Source organism: Pan paniscus, chromosome 19 (assembly GCF_029289425.2).
Source record: "Pan paniscus chromosome 19, NHGRI_mPanPan1-v2.0_pri, whole genome shotgun sequence".
NCBI classification, from domain to species: Eukaryota; Metazoa; Chordata; class Mammalia; order Primates; family Hominidae; genus Pan; species Pan paniscus.
This window is the reverse complement of record NC_073268.2, coordinates 67226807-67249843: the sequence shown is the minus strand read 5'-3', so window position 1 is coordinate 67249843 and position 23037 is coordinate 67226807. Positions and strand designations below refer to the sequence as shown.

Below are 23037 nucleotides of genomic sequence, written 5' to 3'. Positions count from 1 at the left end.
TGCTTCAACCAGGGAGGTGGAGGTTGCAGTGAGCCGAGATCACACCATTGCACTCCAGCCTGGGGACAGAGTGAGACTCTGTCTCAAGGAAAAAAACAAAACAAAACAAAAAACCCTTTTCTCTGAGGTTTGTTTAATGGTATAAGTCAGCTAGGGCCGCCATAACAAAATATTACAGACTGGGTGGCTTCAATAGCACAAATTTATTTCTCACAGTCTGGAGGCTGGAAATCTGAGATCCATGGTACAAGCAGATTTGGTTTCTCCTGAGGCCTTTCTCCTTGGCTTGCAGGTGGCTGCTTTACCTCTGTGTCCTAATATGGCCTTTTGCCTATCTCTTGCTGTTATAAGGATACCAGCCCTGTTGGATCAGGGCCCCACCTTAATGACCTCATTCAACCTTAATTACCTACCTTCTTCTGCCTTTTTTTTTTTTTTTTAAAAAAAAAAAAAAAAGACAAAGTCCCGCTCTGTCACCGAGGCTGGAGTGCAGTGGTACAATCTCAGCTCACGGCAACCTCCATCTCCCAGATTCAAGCGATCCTCCTGCCTCAGCCTCCCGAGTAGCTGGGATTACTGCTATTTGCCATGACGCCTGGCTAATTTTTGTATTTTTAGTAGAAACAGGGTTTCACCATGTTGGCCAGGCTGGTCTCGAACTCTTGCCCAGGTAATCCACCTGCCTCGGCCTCCCAAAGTGCTGGGATTACAGGTGTGAGCCACCTCGCCCGGCCCTTAATTATCTTCTTAAAGGCCCTATCCCCCAAATGCAGTCATATTGGGAGGTAGAGCTTCAACCTATGAATTTGGGGGTTGAGGGAGCACAATTCAGTCCATAATAGGTCAGGAGATAAGAGTTCTCTGTGGGGATGGGGAGCAAAGAGTGTTGTGACTTGACAATCAGATCCAGAAAAGTCTTACAGACCATTGTAAGAATTTTTTTTTTCCTTTTAAAAATGAGATCGGAAGCTTTGAAGTTTTGAGCGGTTAGTCACTGTTTGATTCCATCTCTATTTTGAGAATGTAGGGAACAAAGACTAAGTAGAGAAACTAGTCAGGAGACTAGGATTATTATTGTAATAACCTAAGCAAGAGATGATGTCTTGGGTCAAGGTGAGAGTGATGAAGGTGGTAAAAGTGGTGAGATTCTGGTTTTTGGTTTGTTTGTTTGTTTGTTTGTTTTTTGAGATGGAGTCACACTCTGTCGCCAGGCTGGAGTTGCAGTGGCGCAATCTTGTCTCACTGCAACCTCTGCCTCCTGGGTTCAAGCGATTCTCCTGCCTCAGCCTCCCAAGTAGCTGGAATTATAGGCATGCACCACCACGCCCAGCTAGTTTTTGTATTTTTAGTAGAGATGGGGTTTCACCATGTTGGCCAGGCTGTTCTCGAACTTCTGACCTTGTGATCCGCCCACCTCGGCTCTCAAAGTGCTGGGATTACAGGCGTGACCCACCAAATTTTCTTTATCCAGTCTATTCGGTAACATTTTTGTTCTCTCCCTGAGAATGCTACAGTCAGAGCAATAAAGCTTGTTTGTTATGGTTCTGAATAGTTTGTTTAAATCCCATTCTACATGTTGAACTCATAGCCATTGTAGGATAACATAAGGAAGAATGAGTATTCAAGCAGAGGAAAGTGCCTGTGTGAATGGATGCACATTGTGTTTGAACTGAGGTGGGCTGGGGCTATACAGACATAAATACATCAGATCACTAACTCCTCCCCAGAGGTAACTACTATCCTGACTTGTAACATTTCAGATTAGTTTTGTGTTATGTCTTTGAATTTTGTATTCTTTTGTTTCTGCTTCTTTCCTTCAACATCATATTTGTGCTATTGGTCCGTGATGTTGTGTGTGGCAATAATTTGTTTATTCACGTTGTACAGTATTCCAGTACATGAATATTTATCCATTCTACTCTTGACGGACAGTTGGATTGTTTTCAGATTGTGCTTCTTTGAACATTGTTTTAAATACCTTTGGGTGGACATATATATAGGCTTTCTAGCAATGACATTTTTTTGTCATAGGGTTGGCAAACATTCGAAACTTAACTAAATCTTGCCAAACAGTTCTTAAATTGGGCATACCAAGTTACGGTGTATGAAACCATACACCACAGTTTATGAAAGTTCCAGTAGTTCCACATCCATACTGGCACTTGGTGTATTGTGTTTTTCACTGTAGCCATTCAGAAGCACAGTGGTGTTGCATTTTGGTTTTAATGTGCATGTCCCTGACTTGGGTACATATTTTGCTTGGCAGTTTGATGCCCTTTGTATCAAAGTATCTGTGAATGGGTTGTTTCTGTAAGAACAGAGGAGTTTTTTGTTTGAAGCATACTCCTCTCTGCCCAAAGTGATATCTTAAAGTAAACTCCAATATACAAAACAGATTAAAATGAGTATTTGCTGAGAAGCAGTATAGCATGGTAATTAAGAACACAGATTCTGGAGCCAGATTCTGAGAATCCTTGCTTTGCCATTTTCTATCTGTGTGACTTTGGGCAAGTTACTTAGCTCCTATTTGCTTCAGTTTCCTCATCTCTACCATGGATGTAATAATAATACTTTCATCGTAAGGTTAATGTTAGGCTCAAATAAGTTAGTTTATATGCAGTTCTTAGGACTGTATGGTACATAGTAAGCACTTGATATTGTTGGCTGCTATTAGTGGTGGTGTTGGTGATACAAATTTATTTATGATTTTATATCAGCTCACAAGAATAATAAGGCTCTACTATTGAACACAAATTTGAAATTGAGGATTATGAATGATAGTTGGATTTTATTTTAGCCTCAGCATCCAATTTTTGTTTTTGTTGCACATTATCAAGAAAATAATGATTCGAAAAGATGAACAATTGAAAATAGATATGGTTTGTCCAGTAGTCTCAGAATTCCTTTAAGCTTTTAATCAGTTTAAATGACAAGTAGTAGAAAATGTTTATTTTGAAATTATTAAATATCCATAATTTGCTTGGATTTCCTGTTTTTAAATAAAAATCATAGAATTAAATTTTATTAAAAATTAATTTATGGTTTTAGCCTCTATTATTTTATCACAACACATCTGCATAATAAATTTGCTTATTATCGCTTTCAGCCACAGGATAAGATGAGCAGCAGATGTACTCAACACTTGTGTGGCATGATAAAATGTGCTCCGTGGGTACTGTAGTGTGTATTTGCTCTCTGGTGCAAATGTAATGAGCCAGCGACACATAGGCTTGAATTAGAAACAAATCAAAACAAAGACAGCTACAGTTTTCCTAATCACATATTTTCAAGATATTTAAACAAATTATGGCAAGTAAAGGTACACAAACCCAAAATGAATTTTCTGGGCAGCACAAGGTATGTTTTGTTTGGTGTCTGGTGTGTTAATACTAGGAGGCATATAAAACATTCATTTATCTGCTGTCAGAATATTAGTTCATACTAGTTCCTTCTACAGCTGTCCTCCACAGTCACCAGTTGTAGATTACACACAGCCTTGCCTGTTTGCGGCCAGCTGACCCTTAAACCCAGGGAACATTTTCAACTATGCTAAGGCTTTCCAACAGACTAAATGAGTACCCTGACAAACTCCTCTAGCACCAGCTTTATTTCTCCCCAGACTGTCTCCCACTGCTCCTTAGCCAAGTATGGGCTCCTCCAGTCTGGCCAGTCTCCCCTCTGCCTCACCACCACCCTCTGCCTCACCACAGGCATGGTTTTGTGTTCCCTTCTCTGTGGTAACAGTGTCAGGAATGCTCTCATTACCATCTGTCTTGAGTACTGTAATTTCTTCCTTTGTGGTTCTGTGTGGACACCACCTCCTCCCTGAATCATTCCTCTTTGCTATCAGTTATTCTTTCCTGTGGAATCCTGTCCTGACATTCTGTATCTCAGGATCTATTAATAAAACTTTTTTTTTTTTTAATATCTTGAAGTTGTACTCTGTGAGCACTACCTCAAGTCAGTGCCACTCACAAAACCCATCAGCAGAGGGAGCTAAATAAAAGAAGATGAGTCCCTGAAATTGAGGAGACCTGAAACAGAAAAAGTACTTATAAACAATCAACTTTCACAAACTGCCAGTGCTAAAGAGCTTGAGTAGTGTTGGAAATACATTATTTGGGCCCTAATCCCAGTTTAAAACTTTGATGAGGTGATTTGTGTTTTTGAAAGAGTTAATTCTGTATCATGTTAAAAAAAAACTGTTTAGGGGGATGACCTGATAAATATAGGAATATTAGAGAACCAATCTAATGTATTCCGCTCGTCTGAAAGTTTTCATTATTAAGGATGATGAAATGAGGTCACTGCTTTGTGAAGACTTGCATATGGAACACTGAGTCTGAAAGTTGCTAAGGATTATGGATAGCCCATTCTGAGTTTAACATGTACTTTTTCAAGTAAATTTCTTATTTTGTTTTGATCAAGTGTATGTATCTTAATTTCAGTTAGCAGACTTGAAGAAAGAGAAGCAGAACTGAAGAAGGAATATAATGCATTACATCAAAGACACACTGAGGTGGGTTTCTAGGTTTTTCATTACCATGCTATTATTGAGACAAAGAAATGAACCTTAGAAAATATGTCTTAATTTTTCTTTGAAAATCAGAATTTTTTAAAAAAGAATAATTCTTGGGGATTCTTTCAAGAAAACATTAAATTTCATGTGGCATTTACCTAGTTACCAAATGTCAACTTTTCTTGGAATTAGCTTTTCATGGGGTGAATTAGTATGCTACAGAATAATTTAGTTATTTAAGGCAGCTATAGTACTTCTCTCCTTGGCTGGCTAAGCAAAAACCTATGTGCACATAATGAAGTTTCTGTGATGCTTAGATGAGAGAACTGATTTTTTTTTATGAGTTTGGAAATTATGGATTGGTAAGTTATTAGTAAAGAGTCTCTACATTTTTTTTTTATTTTTTTATTTTTTTTTTGAGACGGAGTCTCGCTCTGTCGCCCAGGCTGGAGTGCAGTGGCGCGATCTCGGCTCACTGCAAGCTCCGCCTCCCGGGTTCACGCCATTCTCCTGCCTCAGCCTCCCGAGTAGCTGGGACTACAGGCGCCCGCTACCACGCCCGGCTAATTTTTTGTATTTTTAGTAGAGACGGGGTTTCACCGTGTTAGCCAGGATGGTCTCGATCTCCTGACCTCGTGATCCGCCCGCCTCGGCCTCCCAAAGTGCTGGGATTACAGGCGTGAGCCACCGCGCCCGGCCAGAGTCTCTACATTTATTATCCATTGTAAAGGACTTATTTGCATTAAGCTCATAACAAATAATATAAGCACAAATTATAATGTGTTAAAATAACTCAAAAGTAGGTTTTTTGCATGAGTTTTCAGTATTTTAAATTAACAGTTTCAGCACAGTCTCCTCAAAGGAAATTAGAAAATGTACTTGAGGGTTTTTTAACCTTTTTATGATTCCCTGTCAGCCTTTCATGTTGCTTTTGTTTCTGTTATCTTAATGTGAAAATTATTTTTGTATGTCATGGTCAGTCTGGGGTTCATATACCCAAATAAATATAATTTTTATAGTTTTATACAATATTTGTTACATGAAAAAAATAATTCCTCTCTCTTTCCCCTTGCTAGTCCTATATTTCCCATGATACATATGGTTCCAGTCTTAGCCCGTTTTTTTGTTTGTTTGTTTTTTCTCCCTAGTTTGTGTGATCTCTTATCCTGCGTCTGGTAGAAACTATGTTGTTGTTTTTCTTTAGAAGAGTATAAAAACCTTTATAATCTATAATCATAAAACAATTTAAAATCATGTTTTGGAGAATATCCACACAGATTGTATTCTGTATACAGTAAGCATATTAATGCTACAAAGATTGTATTTACATTATTATATTGTAGCTATATTCTGTTGTTCCTTGTGTGTGTGTGTGTGTGTGTGTGTGAGAGAGAGTCTTGCTCTGTTGCCCAAGCTGTAGTGCAGTGGCGCAATCTCGGCTCACTGCAACCTCCATCTCCTGGGTTCAAGCGATTCTCCTCCCTCAGCCTCCCAAGTAGCTGGGATTACAGGTGTGTGCCACCATACCCGGCTAACTTTTGTATTTTTAATATAGTAGAGACAAGGTTTCTCCACGTTGGCAAGGCTGGTCTTGAGCTCCTCACCTCAGGCAATCCACCCACCTCGGCCTCCCAAAGTGCTGGCATTACACGTGTGAGCCAGTGTGCCTGGACGTTGCTGTTTGTTTATTTATTTATTTAAAAAAATGTTTTAATACTAGCCATTGCTTTTAAGGAACAGAAAACCCCACCACACATTGCATTTGAATAATGTGGTTAGCACTTTCTTGGGGTAGGGTGTAGAATTTTTCCCTGTTAGCCTTGACACGTGAGATTTGATTATTACAATCTTAGCTTAATAACCATACCCAAAGCATGAAGTATCACAGAATTGATATCCAGTAGCAGATGGAAAGGATGGTCCATGAAGGGCTTGAACCATAGAGCTCAGGGAAGACAGGAGCAGGTTATACAGCAGCTTTTTCAGTGGTAAAAAATACCCACATTTGGCCAGGTGCAGTGGCTCACACCTGTAATCCCAGCACTTTGGGAGGCCGAGGTGGGTGGATCATGAGGTGAGGAGATTGAGACCATCCTGACTAACATGGTGAAACCCCGTCTCTACTAAAAGTACGAAAAATTAGCCAGGCGTCATGGAGGGAGCCTATAGTCCCAGCTACTCGGGAGGCTGAGGCAGGAGAATGGTGTGAACCCGGGAGGCGGAGCTTACAGTGAGCCGAGATCACGCCACTGCGCTCCAGCCTGGGCAAGAGAGCGAGACTCCATCTCAAAAAAAAAAAAAACAAAAAAACCCACATTTTGGCTGGGAGCAGTGGCTCATGCCTGTAATCCTAGCACTTTGGGAGGCCAAGGTGAGCAGATCACTTAAGCCCAGGAGTTTGAGACCAGCCTGGGCAACATGGTGAAACCCCGACTCTACCAAAAAAAAATATATACAAAAATAGCCAGGCATGGTGGCCTGCACCTTTAGTCCCAGCTATTCAGGAGGCTGAAGTGGGAGGATCACTTGAGCCCAGGAGGTAGGGGATACAGTGAGCCAATATTGTGCCACTGCACTCCAGCCTGGGCAACAGACCCTGTCTCCCAAAAAAAAAAAAAGCCCTCACATTTTAATGACATTTGTTAGCCATTAAGGTTTAATTTTAGTGGATATTAAGATTTAATGGCATTTGGTGGATATTAAGATATTAAGGTTGCTAAAAGGCCTGTTACTGATTTTCACATCATTCATTTCAGTGCCTAAACAATGTACTCTATGTACTGTTTGCTTAAGTAGTACTTATTAAAGCTGATAATTATAAATACATATATGTTATATATATATATTTTTTTTTTTAATTAGGGTCTCACTCTGTTTCCCAGGCTGGAGTGCAGTGGTGCAGTCATAGCGCACTGCAGCCTCAACCTCCCGGGCTCAAGCAGTCCTCCCACATCAGCTTCCCAAGTAGCTGGGACCACACACGTGCATGCCAATTTTTTTTGTGTGTGTGACAGAATCTCGTTCTGTCATCCAGGCTGGAGTGCAGTGGCTTGATCTCAGCTCACTGCAACCTCCGCCTCCTGGGTTCAAGCGATTCTCCTGCCTCAGCCTCCTGAGTAGCTGGGATTACTGGAGTGTGCCACCACGCCTGGCTAATTTTTGTATTTTTAGTAGAGGTGGGGTTTTCCCATGTTGGTCAGGCTGGTCTCAAACTTCTGACCTCGTGATCCATCTGCCTTGGCCTACCAAAGTGCTGGGATTACAGGCGTGAGCCACCGCTCCTGGCCAGTGCACGCCAATTTTTAAAATGTTTATTTATTTTTATTTTTTGTAGAGATAAGGTCTCACTATGTTGCCCTGGCTGGTCTGGAACTCCTGGGCTCAAGTGATCTCCTACCTTGGCCTCCCAAAGTGCTGGGATTATAGGTGTGAGCCACTGTATCCATTATAATTGATAAATTTATAATTTATAATTTTATAAATATATTATAAATATATTTGGGGGAAGTAATTGATAGTGATAAATAATAAACAATGTTTTTGTTTTTAAAATGAAGCTCTAATCTTTTTTAATAATTGAAAATTATTAAATTATGCTATATTAAAGTATAAAATATAAAATACATACTTTTTTTTGTTTTTTGAGATGGGGTCTTGCTCTGTCGCCAGGCTGGAGTGATCTTGGCTCACTGCAGCCTCTGCCTCCCAGGTTCAAATAATTCTCCCACCTCAGCCTCCCAAGTAGCTGGGATTACAGGAGTGCACCACCACGCTCGGCTAATTTTTGCATTTTTCATAGAGATGGGATTTCACCATGTTGGCCAGCCTGATCTCGAACTCCTGACCTCAGGTCATCCACCCACCTTGGCCTCCCAAAGAGCTGGGATTACAGGCGTGAGCTACCATGCCTGGCCTAAAATATATACATTCTTTAAAAATAACGGTAAAGTGAAATTTCATATTTTTTCCATATATTTAATAAAGGTGAAGATACGCTTCTATAAAGAAGCCTGACATACTAATTTTAAATGAAAACATATACTTTTTTTTTTTTGTCTATTTCTATTCCTTGAGGAAAAGATAGTCTAGGAAGAAAAAAAGATCTCAGGAAAAATTTTAATTACCAAGTCAGAGAGCTAGGTCTGTCCAGTAACCAAGGCAGATTTCCCACGCCACCCAAAAGCTCTTTTCATAGATCTCCTCCCTCAGTTATGAGCAGCTTCTATCCTCTGACCTGATAGGCTCCCTATATTTTGTTTTGCCTCAAGGAAGGAAGGTTTATGTAACATATATAGGGCTCCTTTGAAATGTGGGTCTGTTCTGCTCTAGCCCACAATTTTTTCTGTTTATACATCTGTTCTAGAGATGTCATTCAATTAGCAATTATAAATAGCTATCTAAAGCCAAAGAACTAGGCGCCCTTAAAACATAAACTCTGAAAACATTCAGGGAAAGGAAGCCTGAAGGGGTTTAACCTTAACCTTTTCACTATTATTTCCAAAGAAGATAATGTCTTTTAATAGTTGTTTAGCACTTTTATGAAACACATTCATTGTTGCTTAAGGGAAACCTACTGTGGCTTTTTAAAATTTGATTTAAGAATAACTATTCTTAAATTTAAATAGTCAACTATTCTTAAATCAAATTTTTGTATACATTACTGAATTTGCTTAAAAGACATGCCTTAAAGAGGGCAGTGGAAGAAATATAAAGGACAATTTTGAAGCACTCGGGCCCACATGTGTATGCTAATCACCAAAAACTTTAGCCCTTTGGAATCTTGGGAGAGTCTCACATCAGGGAGTGTTTGAATGCATTCTCATTTTATCCTTTGACCAAATTCTCATCCATTCCCATTTTACAGATTGAGGTTTAGAAAGAGTCTATAAAATGATTTGCCCCAAATTCTAGGCTAGTTAGTGACTAGATTTGAAGCCAGGTTTGTCAGATTCTATTGCCTGATTTTTTTTTAAGAGGGAGTCTCGTTGTGTTGCCCAGGCTGGAGTGCAGTGGCGTGATCTCGGCCCACTGCAACCTCCGCCTCCAGGGTTCATGTGATTCTCCCACCTCAGCCTCCTGAATAGCTGGGACTATAGGCACATGCCACCACGCTCGGCTACTTTTTGTATTTTTAGTAGAGACTGGGTTTCACCATGTTGTCCAGGCTGGTCTTAAACTCCTGGCCTCAAGTGATCTGCCCGTCCCGGCCTTCCAAAGTGCTGGGATTACATGTGTGAGCCACAGCACCCAGTCTCCCTGAACTTTTAATAACACTAACACCTTGGCCGAGTGTGGTGGCTCACGCCTGTTATCCCAGCACTTTGGGAGCCGAGGTGGGGGGATTATCTGAGGTCAGGAGTTTAAGACCAGCCTGGCCAACATGGTGAAACTCCATCTCTACTAAAAATACAAAAATTAGCCGGGCATGGTGGCAGGCACCTGTAATCCCAGCTACTTGGGAGGCTGAGTCAGGAGAATTGCTTGAACCAGGAGGTGGAGGTTGCAGTGAGCTGAGATCGTGTCACTGCACTCCAGCCTGGGTGACAGAGCAAGCCTCCGTCACAAAACAAAAAAACACACTACACCTTTAGTTCCACTAGACATTTTTCTTTTCCCTCCCTCCCTTCTTTCTTATTCTTTTTGTTTTGTTGTTTATTTTTAAATTCTCTTTCTTCCTTTCTTTTCCTTCTTTCCTTCCTTCCCTTTCCTCCCTCCCTTCGTTCTTTCCTTTCTTCCTTCCTCTCTTTTTCTCTCTCTCTTCAGTTGTTTATTGCTGAATTGACTCCTGAATGTGTGAATTAATGTGCATACCTGAGAAAATTGAGAATTGCAGTTTTGAGACCAGAAGCAATGGACCTGGTGGACCCAAGAATAGATTATCTGAAGCGTGTCCTATTTTACTTTCTCACTTCTCTTTTCTGTCTAACAACACTGGTGCTCCCTCCCACTCACTTTTTTTTTTTTAACCTGAGTGATACTGTGAGGCCTTATTAATATTTAAATTGTTATGTATAATTTTTGTTCTTTTTTGTGTGTTTATAGACTATAGTGCATATCATTTTATTCCAGGCATCAGAAAAAGCTTTAGGGTATGGGATTTTCTTGTGGGTATGAGGAAGAAAGGACAATGGGCTCATTGCCTGCTCAGAGAATTAAGTACAAAGGCGGCCTGAGTCCTGTAATTCTTAATAACTCAGATGACTGAGTCAGGCAGGCCAGAGTTCTGGCCCCAAAGCTAGTGACAACTTGAAAAGTTAGTCATTGACCAGACAATCAACTTAGAGTTTACCTATGAAATCATGATATGGTGAGGATTAAATGGAGAAAAAATGGCTGTAACTGCACTGACTGACTTATAATTGGTGCTCAATAAATAATAGCTGCCATTTTGTTGTTATTGTTCTCTCTTTTCTTTTCCCCCTCAGTCGTTTTTGGTTGTCAGTTCTTTCCTTTAAAGTGCTAGTTCGGTTGAGTTAGAATTGATTTCATTATATAGATAATTTTGGAATGTCAGAATACTATATCTGTAATTACATTGGACTAGTCATTAAAAGAAAGTTTAGAATAAGATAATAGAGAATCAGTCTGTAGAATGGCTATTGGGGGAGAACTATTTTTGCATTTTGCTTGTCATTCTTTTTCTATATTGAGTTCATAGATTACTATACAGCAATCCGGGGTGAGTTTGTTTTCTTCATCTGAATGCTTAAAGAAACTTAGGTCCTCCATTTGAACAATTCAATCCCATACATACAATTACTTTACTATCCAGTGTATATAAAAATTCACGGCTGGGCGCCGTGGCTCACACCTGTAATCCCAACACTTTGGGAGGCCAAGGCGGGTGGATCACTTGAGGTCAGGAGTTCGAGACCAGCCTGGCCAACATGGTGAAACCCCGTCTCTACTAAAAATACAGAAATTAGCTGGGTGTGGTGGCGGGCACCTGTAGTACCCAGCTACTTGGGAGGCAGAATCGCTTGAATGTGGGAGGCAGAGATTGCAATAAGCCGAGATCGCGCCACTGTACTCCAGCCTGGGCGACAGAGTGAGACTCATGGTTCACTGCAGTTTTGATCTCCCTGGCTCAAACGATCTTCCCACCTCAGCCTCCCAAGTAGCTGGTACTACAGGCGCATCCCAAAATACCCAGCTAATTTTTAAAAATTTTTTTGTAGAGACAGGGTCTCCCTGTGTTGCTCAGGTTGGTCTCAAACTCCTGGGCTCAAGCAGTCCTCCCACCTCAGCCTCCCAAAGTGCTGGGATTACAGGCATTAGCTACTGCACCTGACCTCTTTTATTTTTAAAGTGTTTTTTTTTTTTGAGGGGTCTCATTCTGTTGCCCAGGCTGGAGTGCAGTGGCATGATCATAGCTCACTGCAGCCTTGAACTTCTGGGTCCAAGCAGTTCTCCCACTTCTGCCTCCTGAGCAGTAGGGACTATAGGCGAGTGCCTGCTAGTTGTTGTATTTTTTTTTCTAGAGCTGGTGTCTTGCTGTGTTGCCCAGGCTGATCTCAAATTCCTGACCTCAAGCAAACCTCCTACCTCCCAAAGTGCTGGGATTACAGGCATGAGCCACTGCAAAGCCTTAATTTAGGCCTTCTAAAACCTTTTGAAAATTTAAATTGAGATTGATTAAGCCTGACAGTCACTTTGTTATATTAGTTTCAGTTTGATTTTTGTTCCTGAAAATTCTTCCTGACACAAGGAAGCTCATTATTTCTGACTTGCTGATAGATGAAAGGTGTATTTCTCCAAAACTGTTGTGTAAATGGTGGTAAAATCTATAAATTTAAAATAAAAAGTATGTCAATTAAAAAATTTTAAGATACTATATTCATGTGATTCTGTTTTCATTCTTTGTGGATAACATTTGTTGTTTGGACTAGTCTTCATTGAGGAACAGTCTGGTTAATTTGTTTTATTTCATGCATCAGAGTTCAACTTTTTGTTGATTTGATGATAAATAACATCTTAAAATTAACTTACATTTCCTAATATTTGTACATGCCAAATAAAATTTCTACAACAAAAGCATGCTTTGTAAAGTGAATTTAAACTTTTTAAAAATTTTATTTGGTTACTTAATATGCTACAGTGCATATTTTAAGTTATAAAGAGATTGAAATGCATCTTAATACAGCTAAAGTTTAGTGACTTCCAAAGCTGTTCTATGTACAGCGTTAAGAATTCAAGTAATATTCCTTAGGAATGGTGAGAAGGGACATTAAAAAAAAAAAGAATTCAAGTAATATTCCCAAGAAAGACATCAACCTTTGCTTGCCTCTTAATATTTACACCCTTTAAATACTAACACACTATTTCTTGTTTTTTAAAATTCATTTTTTTCTTATTCATATCATGTTAGTATCTCTAGCAAAGGCCTTTTGATTTTATGTCTTAATTCCAAATTTAGGCTTTTTAAAAGTGAAACTATATATTATCAAGAATCAAATAGGACATTAGAAGTTCTTGGCAGTTTATGTACTTTACATTCTTGAAGTTTTTACTTTCATATTCAGCTTGTCTGTCATATGATTCCTTATCTAAGACTCAAAAAGTATTCTAATTTTTTACATTTGTATTAATTTGCTGCTGTTATAATAGATGATTATACCAAGTAATGATACCAGTAACAGTCAAAGGAGAAAGTATTTTAACATTCTTTCAACTAAATATACAGAAAGAAGAAACTTTTCTTGGTATTAAATTAATTAAATTGAAAGTGATCTTTATTCTGTTAATTCCTTTTAAAATGGAAGAGATCAGCACATAAGGATATGGTTTCTTCAGAAGTTTCACATTAATTTCTTTGTTGTGTCTCATTTTAGTGAATGGCTTTCTCAAATGCCATCTATTATTTTTAACCAATGGTCTTTTATGACTTCTTTCCCAGTGTCTGTTTACTAATTTGTGTTCTTTATATCAATATTATTTTAATAGCATCACATATTGTAAAAAAAGTGGGTTTTTTTTTTTTTGCCATCCTAAGCAAGATATTAGCTACTTTTGTGGACGCCAGCATCCTTAAATGTAAGCATTTGCATATTACTTTCCATTAAAATTTTTTTCATTCCTTAATATTCTCTTACTTGGAATCGAGTAGTCTGATAGATAAGAAAATTGTACCAAAATGTTTTCCTTGTTATAACACTATGATTTTATTCCAGGTATTAGCCTTAAATATTGTGTATTTTTTTCTTTCTTTAAAATAGATGATCCATAATTATATGGAACATTTAGAAAGAACAAAACTTCATCAGCTCTCAGGGAGTGATCAACTAGAATCCACAGCTCATAGTAGAATTAGGTAAGCTTTGTTATATATTTTGCCTTGAGAAAAAGTAAAATAAATAATATGTTTGTTTCTGTTTTTCTCTGTTCTTTAATCCTGGAACAATAGTTAGGCTGATTCAAAAAGCTCTCCACTGTGTTTGGAATGCTGCAGGAGAGAATAGCACAGAAAAGTAGAAACGGTTTTTACCATTAAAAAGATAAATTATGAGCCATCCATATAAGCAGCACATTGAGTATTTAGATTGTTTTCTGATACTTGATGGAGATTATACTAGGTTTAAAATTTTGTAATTTATGGGAATGCTGAAATATTTTATTTCTCCCGTGTAATTGGTTTGAAATCCTTTTTGTTACAGAGAGGCATGTTTGAAAGGGTTAGCTAGCCATCTGTTTGATGTAGGAGTGTGAATAAATTATGTAGATCTTCAGGCATTGTAGCCAATGAGCTAAGCCAGGACTCTTAGTGGAGGGGAAAATAGTTAATAGGCTGGCTGTCGCTTGGGGTTGCTGCATAAATGCTAGGAGCAGCAGCTCTATGGTTATGAGGTGGGGAGAACGGAATGACGTCATCGCTTGGGAGCTGCTGCAGGATGGAGTGGAAAGCTGCTGCTGATGGCATTGTTTTTGTGGCAGCAAGCTGAATGACAGATCCTCACTACAAAGATACCCCTTTGGCCCCCGTGTAGGCCTCCTTGGTTCGGGTGTTTCACCATGCCAGCACAGCGCCATGAGTCCTGGATGCATGCTGCTGTTTGTGTTTGGCTTTGTTGGCGGGGCGGTGGTCATTAATTCTGCTATCTTAGTATCTCTCTCTGTTTTGCTGCTTGTGCACTTTTCTATTTCTACCGGTGTGCCAGCTCTGACGCAGAACCTACCAAGGATACTCAGGTACTCCCATCTCTCTTAGAAGCCCCTGCTTAGCTGGTTTTTATTAAATTTTTAGCTCAACGGGTCTGCTTTGTAACAATTTCTGTTGCAGATTGAAACAATGGAAAATGGCCTGAAGCTAGGATTTTTGATTCTAATTTATAGTAATTTATAGACCATCAGTTAGGATTATAGCTTTATGTTTGGAAACCACTAACTAAAGAAAAGGATTTTCATATTGTACTTACACACAAGTACAAGGTCAGTGTGGTCTTGTTTTAAGCAGAATGTTCAAAGTAAAAGAAGAGCAAGAGTAGAGCACCGGCTCCAAGTTTATACAACCTCTGCATTTAGCTTCTGAGCATTTAGGGACAAATATCTTTTATGCTTGGACTTGCAGTCAGTTAGATACAGGCCATAAGTTTATTTTGTTTTAATTATCCTTTGAATGATAGAGTTTCAGGTATCATTTTTGTAATTTTTGATAATAGCTCATGGGAACTGACAATTTAAATATTTTCCTCCTAAAACAAAATATGTTTTAAAGTGAAAAAATTTAAGACTTTTAGGTTAAGGAATGCCTTTTTCCCCATTATTTACACATCAAAGTTGTGAAAGCTTTACAAAGCCTATTCACTATTGTTTTGTCAGATGTTGCCCTTTCTTTTCTTTGTAGTCTTGGGTGACAAATATCCATGCCTGCTTGTGGGGGTAGTCATTAATCTCTGTAGCTTTACTGTTGCTCACTCTACTTACACCCTGTAAGAGCCATCTTCTGTATTTTAGAGGCTTAAGGTTGTGGTTTCTTTTGTTTTCTAAACCATCAGACTAGCAGTCTCTGATTTGTTCAGATTTCTGCTTTGTGCATGGTTTTAAATGAAAGTTCATAGTATATAGTTTTTATTTATTATTTAAATATTTATAAAATATTTAAACCCTTATTGTAGATTTAGATAAATTAAGAAGAATTAAAGTAGTAACTTCCCTTAATGTGTTTCTTTTTATTCATAGGTCAGTTCAAGTTTAATATTAGTTGAAAGCCCAGAAATTAAATTTCATCAATGACTTAAAACTAGATACTTGGTCTTTTATTTTCTTTCCTGATTTATAAAAATTGGGAATAATCTTACTACTTGTATATATATTAGTACATAAAATATTTGTGTATGTGTATCTGTATATTTAGGCTTTGAAGAAATTAAAAGCAACTGAACTTAAGAATATGTAGAATATTAATATAAGACTAATGTTAAGGGGATGTCTTGGGTTTAGGCTTCATTTGAGAGGGCAGTGCCGTGAGCTGCTGTGCGGCGCCTGCAAGTGGGTACAACAAGGCTTTGGAATTGAACTGCCTGGGTGCAAATGCTCTATTGCACGTGGCTGTAGGAGCTTTGGCAAGTTGCTTAATCTCTCTGCCTGAGTTTTCTCTCCTGATGGAACTTACCCCGTTGGGTGGTTTTAAAAATCAAGTGATTTTATTATTTTGTATTTAATTATAGTTGTAAGATATATGGTAAATTACTCGAGTAAATAATTTTCAGTTACTTATATGTGTCCATTTTTAGCAGAAATTGTTTTAGCTACAGCTAAAATACCTTATAATTAAAATTTTAAAGTTCTTTACCACAAAAATTGCTACTGATCTGATTAAAGATATCAAAGTCTTTGATATTAAGATTAAATTGTCAAAAAGTTGGTAGTTCCAAGTAGGAAGTTCCAAGGAAAGCAAAGGGCTTGGAATTGAACAGTACTGGCTTTGAATCGAAACTCTGCCAATTACTAGTGCCTAAAATCTCTGAGCTTCACTTTTCCTACTCTGAAAAATTGGAAAAATAATCCCCGTTTCTTGATAAGGATTAAATGCGATAATGTAAATAAGTCATCTAGCTCAGTACCCACCATGTGGTGAGTGTTCAACAAATGTACTTTTTCTTTTATCTGCCTTTATATATAAAGTAGATTTTACTAATTAGTTGTATCAAATGTGAATATAGCCAAAAAGCTGTTCCAAAAATGTAGTTGTAAAATTATTTATATACATAAGCTAACATTTAATAACCAACTCAAAAATGGAAGTAGGGCAATTAAGAAAAAAGAATTCTGATAGTTGTTGATAGCTTCGTTTTCTAGACAAGTAATAGCAGATGTTTTGGTCTGCAGGTATAAATCTGCCACTTGATAGTTTTCCACGTGTATCTCATTTTTTTCCTTCTTCTGTGAGTTTGAAGCATTTAATGCATGCCAACATAGTACCGGACTAATGTTTACCTTTCAGGGTTTCTTTTCAAAAGTAGGATTCTCATGAACTTGCCTAATTATGCGTCCTTCTCTCCCTTACCCCAACTATATGTAATTTGTAAGTAAAGTAAGGGGAGGAGTATGTAGTAATTATTTTTTCAGAGTTGGAACATTGTAACCTAGAGCATCATTGACCCACTTGACAGATAGCTGTCAGTCTCTGAAGAGATCTCCCCTCCCTGTAGAGTAGTTTCTGAATGATTGATACAAGCAAATTAAAAAGGTGGGAATTCTACTTGCAATTTGGGTTGTAGATTTTGTTGACTGTTGATTGTAGATTTTGTCAACTGATTTTGTTTACTTTTTGGAAAGTAAAATTTGGATTCATAGAAGACTCCTTCCCCCAATAGTTTTAAACTTTTTCAATATTTGATATGTGTGAAAATGAATGGCTTATATTTTGATTTCTATTAGTGTGAGGGAGTCTTATGAAGTCTGTATATCATCTTCCTGGTTGTCTTTGCATTTTGAGTTAGAGAGCTTTCCATTATATTCAGTCATTAAATTCCCAGTCACCTTTTGCTTAACTCATTAAGGTATGTTAGAAAATAAATAAAAGTCAGCTAGTAGCTCTTAGTCCTCTTGGATTTTCGGTTCACAAAATATGGGGGGGAAACATCAGATTGACAACTTTTTATTTTGTCCAGAATGAATATGAAAAGGAAATCTAGCTACTTATCACTGTCACCATCATTTAATGAAAGAAAGGGCATTTTAAAATCAAAGAAGAAGAAAAGATGTAATTTAAAATAAGGGTCAGTCATTTTCAAGAAAGAACAGGGTTCTATAGTATATGGGAATGTGTATGTGTACAATAGGTACTATATTATCTGTGTACTAAGGAAATAAATAATGCCTCTTTTTTCATGGACTTATTATAAAAACTTTGTTGCTGAACAGCATTTGGGAATAACTGGTGTAAACATGGTAGCTGACTAGTCACTTTAATTTTTGTCATTTGGTTGTCCCGGCAGCTCATAGTCGCAAACTTAGATTTGGTGTTAAAATTTACCCTCTTGGCCAGGTGTGGTGGCTCACACCTGTAATCCTAGCACTTTGGGAGGCCGAAGCAGGCAGATCACGTGAGGTCAGGAGTTCAAGACCAGCCTGGCCAACATGGTGAAACCTTGTCTCTACTACAAATACAAAAATTAGCCAGACGTGGTGGTAATGCCTGTAATCCCAGCTACTCGGGAGGCGGAGGCAGGAGAATTGCTTGAACCTGGGAGGCAGAGCTTGCAGTGAGCCGAGATCGTCCCACTGTACTTCAGTCTGGGCAACACAGCAAGACACAAACAAACAAAAACTACCCTCTTATTGTACTGCCTTCCTGCTTTTGAATTTTCCCCCTAAATCAAAGTTCTGTTTTTAAATTTTATTTCCTTGTGCATACAACTTTGACTAAATGTAGTCTCTCAACCCCTTTGCTTCACCTCATTTTTAAGAAGGCATTGGGATAGTTTTACTAGTCCTTTTAGATTGTTAGGAATGGAAGAACACACCCTTTGTATTAAGTGAAGACACATTTCAAAAGTGGCTGAAGTTTCTTGGAATAAAAATGAACTACAGAATTAAAGACTTACTTAGCAAAACTGAAATTTTCCCACTTTAATTAATGAGCTCATTGTTTTTATTCTAACTTACATTCTTACCAGTAGAGGTAGGAATTCCAGGAGGCACCAAACCTTTAGTGTCTCATTTCTTTCTAGTTTCTACACTTTTGAGTTAATGACCCAGGATGACCCGTTAGTAGGCTTGTTTCCACCCTCTAAAAGCTCTTCGATTTGCAATCTTCTGTGCATCAACAAAGGATGTGTTTCTCGTTGAAATTCTGTTAGTATTTAAATTGTAACTCTTGTTCATTGAAACTTCTCACAAAGCATTGGAAATTCGGTAATCTTTTATAGAATTATTTGACCTTCTTATTTGGAAAAAACCGACAATGGTTTTCTCATATGTACTGTGCTTGAAAGGAACTCATATAGTGGTTCTGTAGAAAAACAGAGCTTTCCTACTTGGGTGGTGGGGAGAAAGATATTTTGAGTTCTCTTCATCATTTAATAGGTAGCCCTGATTTAGATAATATATTGATTTTCCTCTAGGCAGGAAAGTCATACCCTGAAGAAGCTTCAGTAAACATCCAGGGATTAGCGAGAGGATTTGGGAAGAAATGGGTTGGATTCACTTCCAAAGAAGGAGGTTGCAAGTTCCCTAGGGCTAAGCTACGTATGGTTAAAAACTCAGCAGCAGCTCTTCTCCAGACCACACTAGACCACTGACTGCTTCTTGGGCAAGGAACTCATCAGTAACTTTTAAGATTTCCTTAACCCTTCTTACCACTTTTCTTAGTTGATTTCTTGAGGCTAATTTCCTGAGGCTAACTAAACTGAGACTGTCCTTCCTCTTTGGTAAGTCTGTTTTATTCAGATGGGCAGACAGTGTCATTTTTGAGTGATGGTTGTAAAACAGTGGCAGTCCAGGCTTATTACTTATAGTCATGGCAAATAAAAAGTCAAAATAAATGAATGCCGAATTTTTTCTCCCCTCTTCAAATAGAAAAGAACGCCCTATATCATTAGGAATTTTCCCATTACCTACTGGAGATGGATTGCTTACACCTGATGCTCAGAAAGGAGAGACCCCTGGATCTGAGCAATGGAAATTTCAGGAATTAAGTCAACCACGTTCTCATACCAGCCTGAAGGTAAGCTTTATGCTGCTGAAATTGTGTCAGTTTATATTTCATAAACTTTCTTATCCTAATTGAAGTGCTAGATGACCACAGTATAGTAAAATGTAATTGTTTGTATACATTTAGTTTGTAAAATTGGTTTTTTAAATTGGAAATGAGCTCTTACCAAAGAGTGTGTTTTTTACTATTTTATTTCAAATTATATAGGAAAAAAAGTGAAGCATTATATCATCTTGATTAGTATACTAATGACAAAAATTAATTTCTATTTGATTTAGGCTATATGAGTTTAGAGTAGGGTGACTAGTGAACCTAATTATATTAGAATTGAAAATCGCTATTACCAGAAAGTCTTGGTTCATGTTAGAGGCTTTCCAATTTAGTAGGGTTTCACTTACAGAAAAACAAAACAAAACAAACACACTGTTCCTTCTTTAAAACCGCTTCATAGAGCAGTCTACAAAAATGCATTACGTTTAGCTAAAAAGGCGTGGTGTAAATTAATTATAGATATGTTCTTGACCAAGAACTTGTCATCAAATAAGTGGTAAATATAAACAATAATATATGCTAAGAGTGGATATAAGCTAATAATTAACTTTTAAGAATATTTGAAGTTCTGTATCTTTTAAAATGAAATATTCATCATATTGATTATAAAAGATCTTTTGTTACCTTATAAAATCAACTCATCATGAAACAGGCCACCTGCAATGAGTAGAAATGAGTTACATGTATCTTATTTCCTTTTCCTGCTTTATTTTTCTCCATAATACTTATCATGGTCTAAGCATGTAAAGATAGCTCTTAACAATGCTTCTAAAATACTGTCATTTACTGTATTTAGTTGCCTCTAGACTTTTTCCTAAGAACATAAATTCTATGAGGTTTATTTACTGCTGTATCCCCCAGCACTTGGAAAAGTGCCTAGCACATTATAGGTACTCAGAACATGTTTGTTGAGTGAATGATTTGTTTTAGATGTTAGAAGGAATCTTTGGGGACAATATAAGTGGTCCTTCTCTCAACTCTAGAATGTAGAGGCATTCAGAATCATTCTATTGACCTTTGAAATGTGCTCAAAACAGTAAGCAGTTGATAAATATTCGATAGCTTTTCTCCCACTGAAAATCATTTTTAACAATAGGGGTTACCTTACCTTTTCTCCCTTCTTGCCCCAATTTGTTAGAAGCTAATAGTGCTCAGTATTAGCCCACAGTGATGTTACTGGGCAACTCGCTCTCTCTCTCTCTTTTTTTTTTTTTTTTTTGAGACAGAGTCTTGCTGTGTCGCTCAGGCTGGAGTGCAGTGGCGAGATCTCAGCTCACTGCAACCTTGGCTCACTGCATCCTCCTCCTGGGTTCAAGCAATTCTCCTGTCTCAGCTTCCCAAGTAGCTGGGATTACAGCACCCACCACCACACCTGGCTAATTTTTGTATTTTTAATAGAGACGGAGTTTCACCATGTTGGTCAGGCTGACCTCGAACTCCTGACCTCAGGTGATCCACCCGCCTCAGCCTCCCAAAGTGCTGCAATTACAGGCGTGAGCCACTGCGCCTGGCTGCAACTCTCTCTTTCTTTACTTCTGTACCACAATGGGTCTTTTAGCCTTCCTGTAGGTTTAATAGATTTTCCAAAACACTCATCTCTCAATTGCCTACTTGCTTTGTGTGCTTTCCCAAAACAAAAGTAGGAGGGATACTTTTAGTACAAAAAAAAGTATCCCATATGGTAACTATATTTTAATACTACCCAAAAGTGCGCCTTAAGAGATTATTATAATTCTCTTTATTTTTTAATCCACTGATAGGCTATGCCAGAACTTTATTGACAACTTATAAACCAATTAACAAATTATTAGTATAGACTTAAGCAGAGGAGTTTCTCGTGTCCTCCCTAGAGGAGGACTTGCCTTAGTATAAGGCAGGTACTCACCAGAGAGTTTCTAAAACAAAACCCTGTCTCTCTCTACTTGGTCTGGAACTGGAGCCACTGAATGAGATAAAGACTCAATGAATAAGGATTTCCAGGAATGGGGTGGTGCTTACAAAACGGCAAAAGTCTAGTTTGTAAATCATGTTACTAGTTGGGATGTACAGTATTTTATTTTTCACCTAAGCCCTTGTCGTTCACTAGATAACTTTCTACTTTACCAGGGCTGGAAGTCAGGGGTTTAGGATTCACTTGTGGGCTATGCCACAGGTATGTCACATGACCTGTCATTTTGGTTTCTGTGTATAACAGGAATTGGACTAGACTCTAATTTAAAATATCATTTCCCCTGAGATTGAGGATGACCTAGCCATCTTAGGGCATGTTTTGACTTCATTATGAAAAAATGGAAGGTGTAAATTTATAATTAACGTTAGTGTTACTACCACAATTTTTCTGTGAAGTAAGGTTAAGGTGAAAATTTCCTGTGAGAGAACGACAGAAAACTTTGTGGCAGAATAGCAGCAGATAAGGGGATTTGCCAGTGATTGTAAAGTTATGGGCCTTCTTTGTTGGTGTATTACAAATTTCTCACTGTGAGAGACCTGTGGTGAGTGAGGTTGTAAATAATCTAATAGATTTTCTAGGAATGATGCACCTAGAAAAATGTACAAGTTCTTAAAAAGAAATATTTGTACATATTCTTGATTTATCACAATCTCATGGAGATCGACAAACAAGTAAACAAATAAATGAAATAATAGAACTTCAAGTATTGTTAAAGCAAGGTAAGCTAAAGAGTAATTAGTAAGGATGGGTACTCATTTTAGGGTATGAGAGAAAGCCTCTGGAAGATGACTTGCATCCTGACATGGGGATGTGCAGGTGCATGGAAAGGTCTGGAGGAGTACGTGTTGAGGAAGATGAGATGGCAATTGTGAAGGCCCTGACGTGGGGAAGCACTTCAGCATGTTTAAGTGGTGGTTTTCTCTTCATCACACTCAGACTTTCAGTCCTACCTACTGCACCAACATGCCTTCTGTCAAGGGTGCCAAAAGAATCCATCGTTCCAAATATAATGGAAAATTCTCAGTCCTCATCTTACCTTTTAGTAACATTTATATATTTCAATATATTCAGCTTCTTGAAATACTTCCTTCAGTTTTCTTCCAGGATTCCCCATGGCAAACACACACTGATTTTCTTCACCATTCCCTCTCCATTGCTGGTTTCTCTTCTGCTTTTGGACCTCTAAATGTTGGGGTACTCGTCAGCCCTTCTTTTTACTTAATCTGGGTAGATCAAATTCCATGTCTGTAAATGCCATCTATGCATCAGTGCTCACAAATTTAAATCTACAACTCATATCCCTTCCCTGGACTCTAGACCTCTGCATCTAATTGCTTTTCTTTATAGTTTCCTCACATACAT

At 38.1% G+C, this 23037-nt stretch overlaps 1 protein-coding gene across 11 annotated transcripts in view; it reads left to right on the top strand.

Annotated features, from left to right (window-relative positions):
- SPAG9 (sperm associated antigen 9) overlaps positions 1-23037 on the top strand; it is a 158257-nt gene that overhangs the window by 59278 nt on the left and 75942 nt on the right. For 7 of the 11 annotated variants that reach the window (XM_003817430.6, XM_008970634.4, XM_034942481.3 and 4 more), the window contains exons 3-5: positions 4449-4519; positions 13735-13829; positions 19538-19685. In XM_003817430.6, the coding sequence (XP_003817478.3) occupies positions 4449-4519; positions 13735-13829; positions 19538-19685 (314 nt within the window). Of the gene's footprint in view, positions 1-4448; positions 4520-13734; positions 13830-14283; positions 14705-19537; positions 19686-23037 lie in introns of those variants that run through there. The other 4 variants (XM_034942484.3, XM_055101992.2, XM_008970638.5 and 1 more) reach the window with 3 other exon arrangements.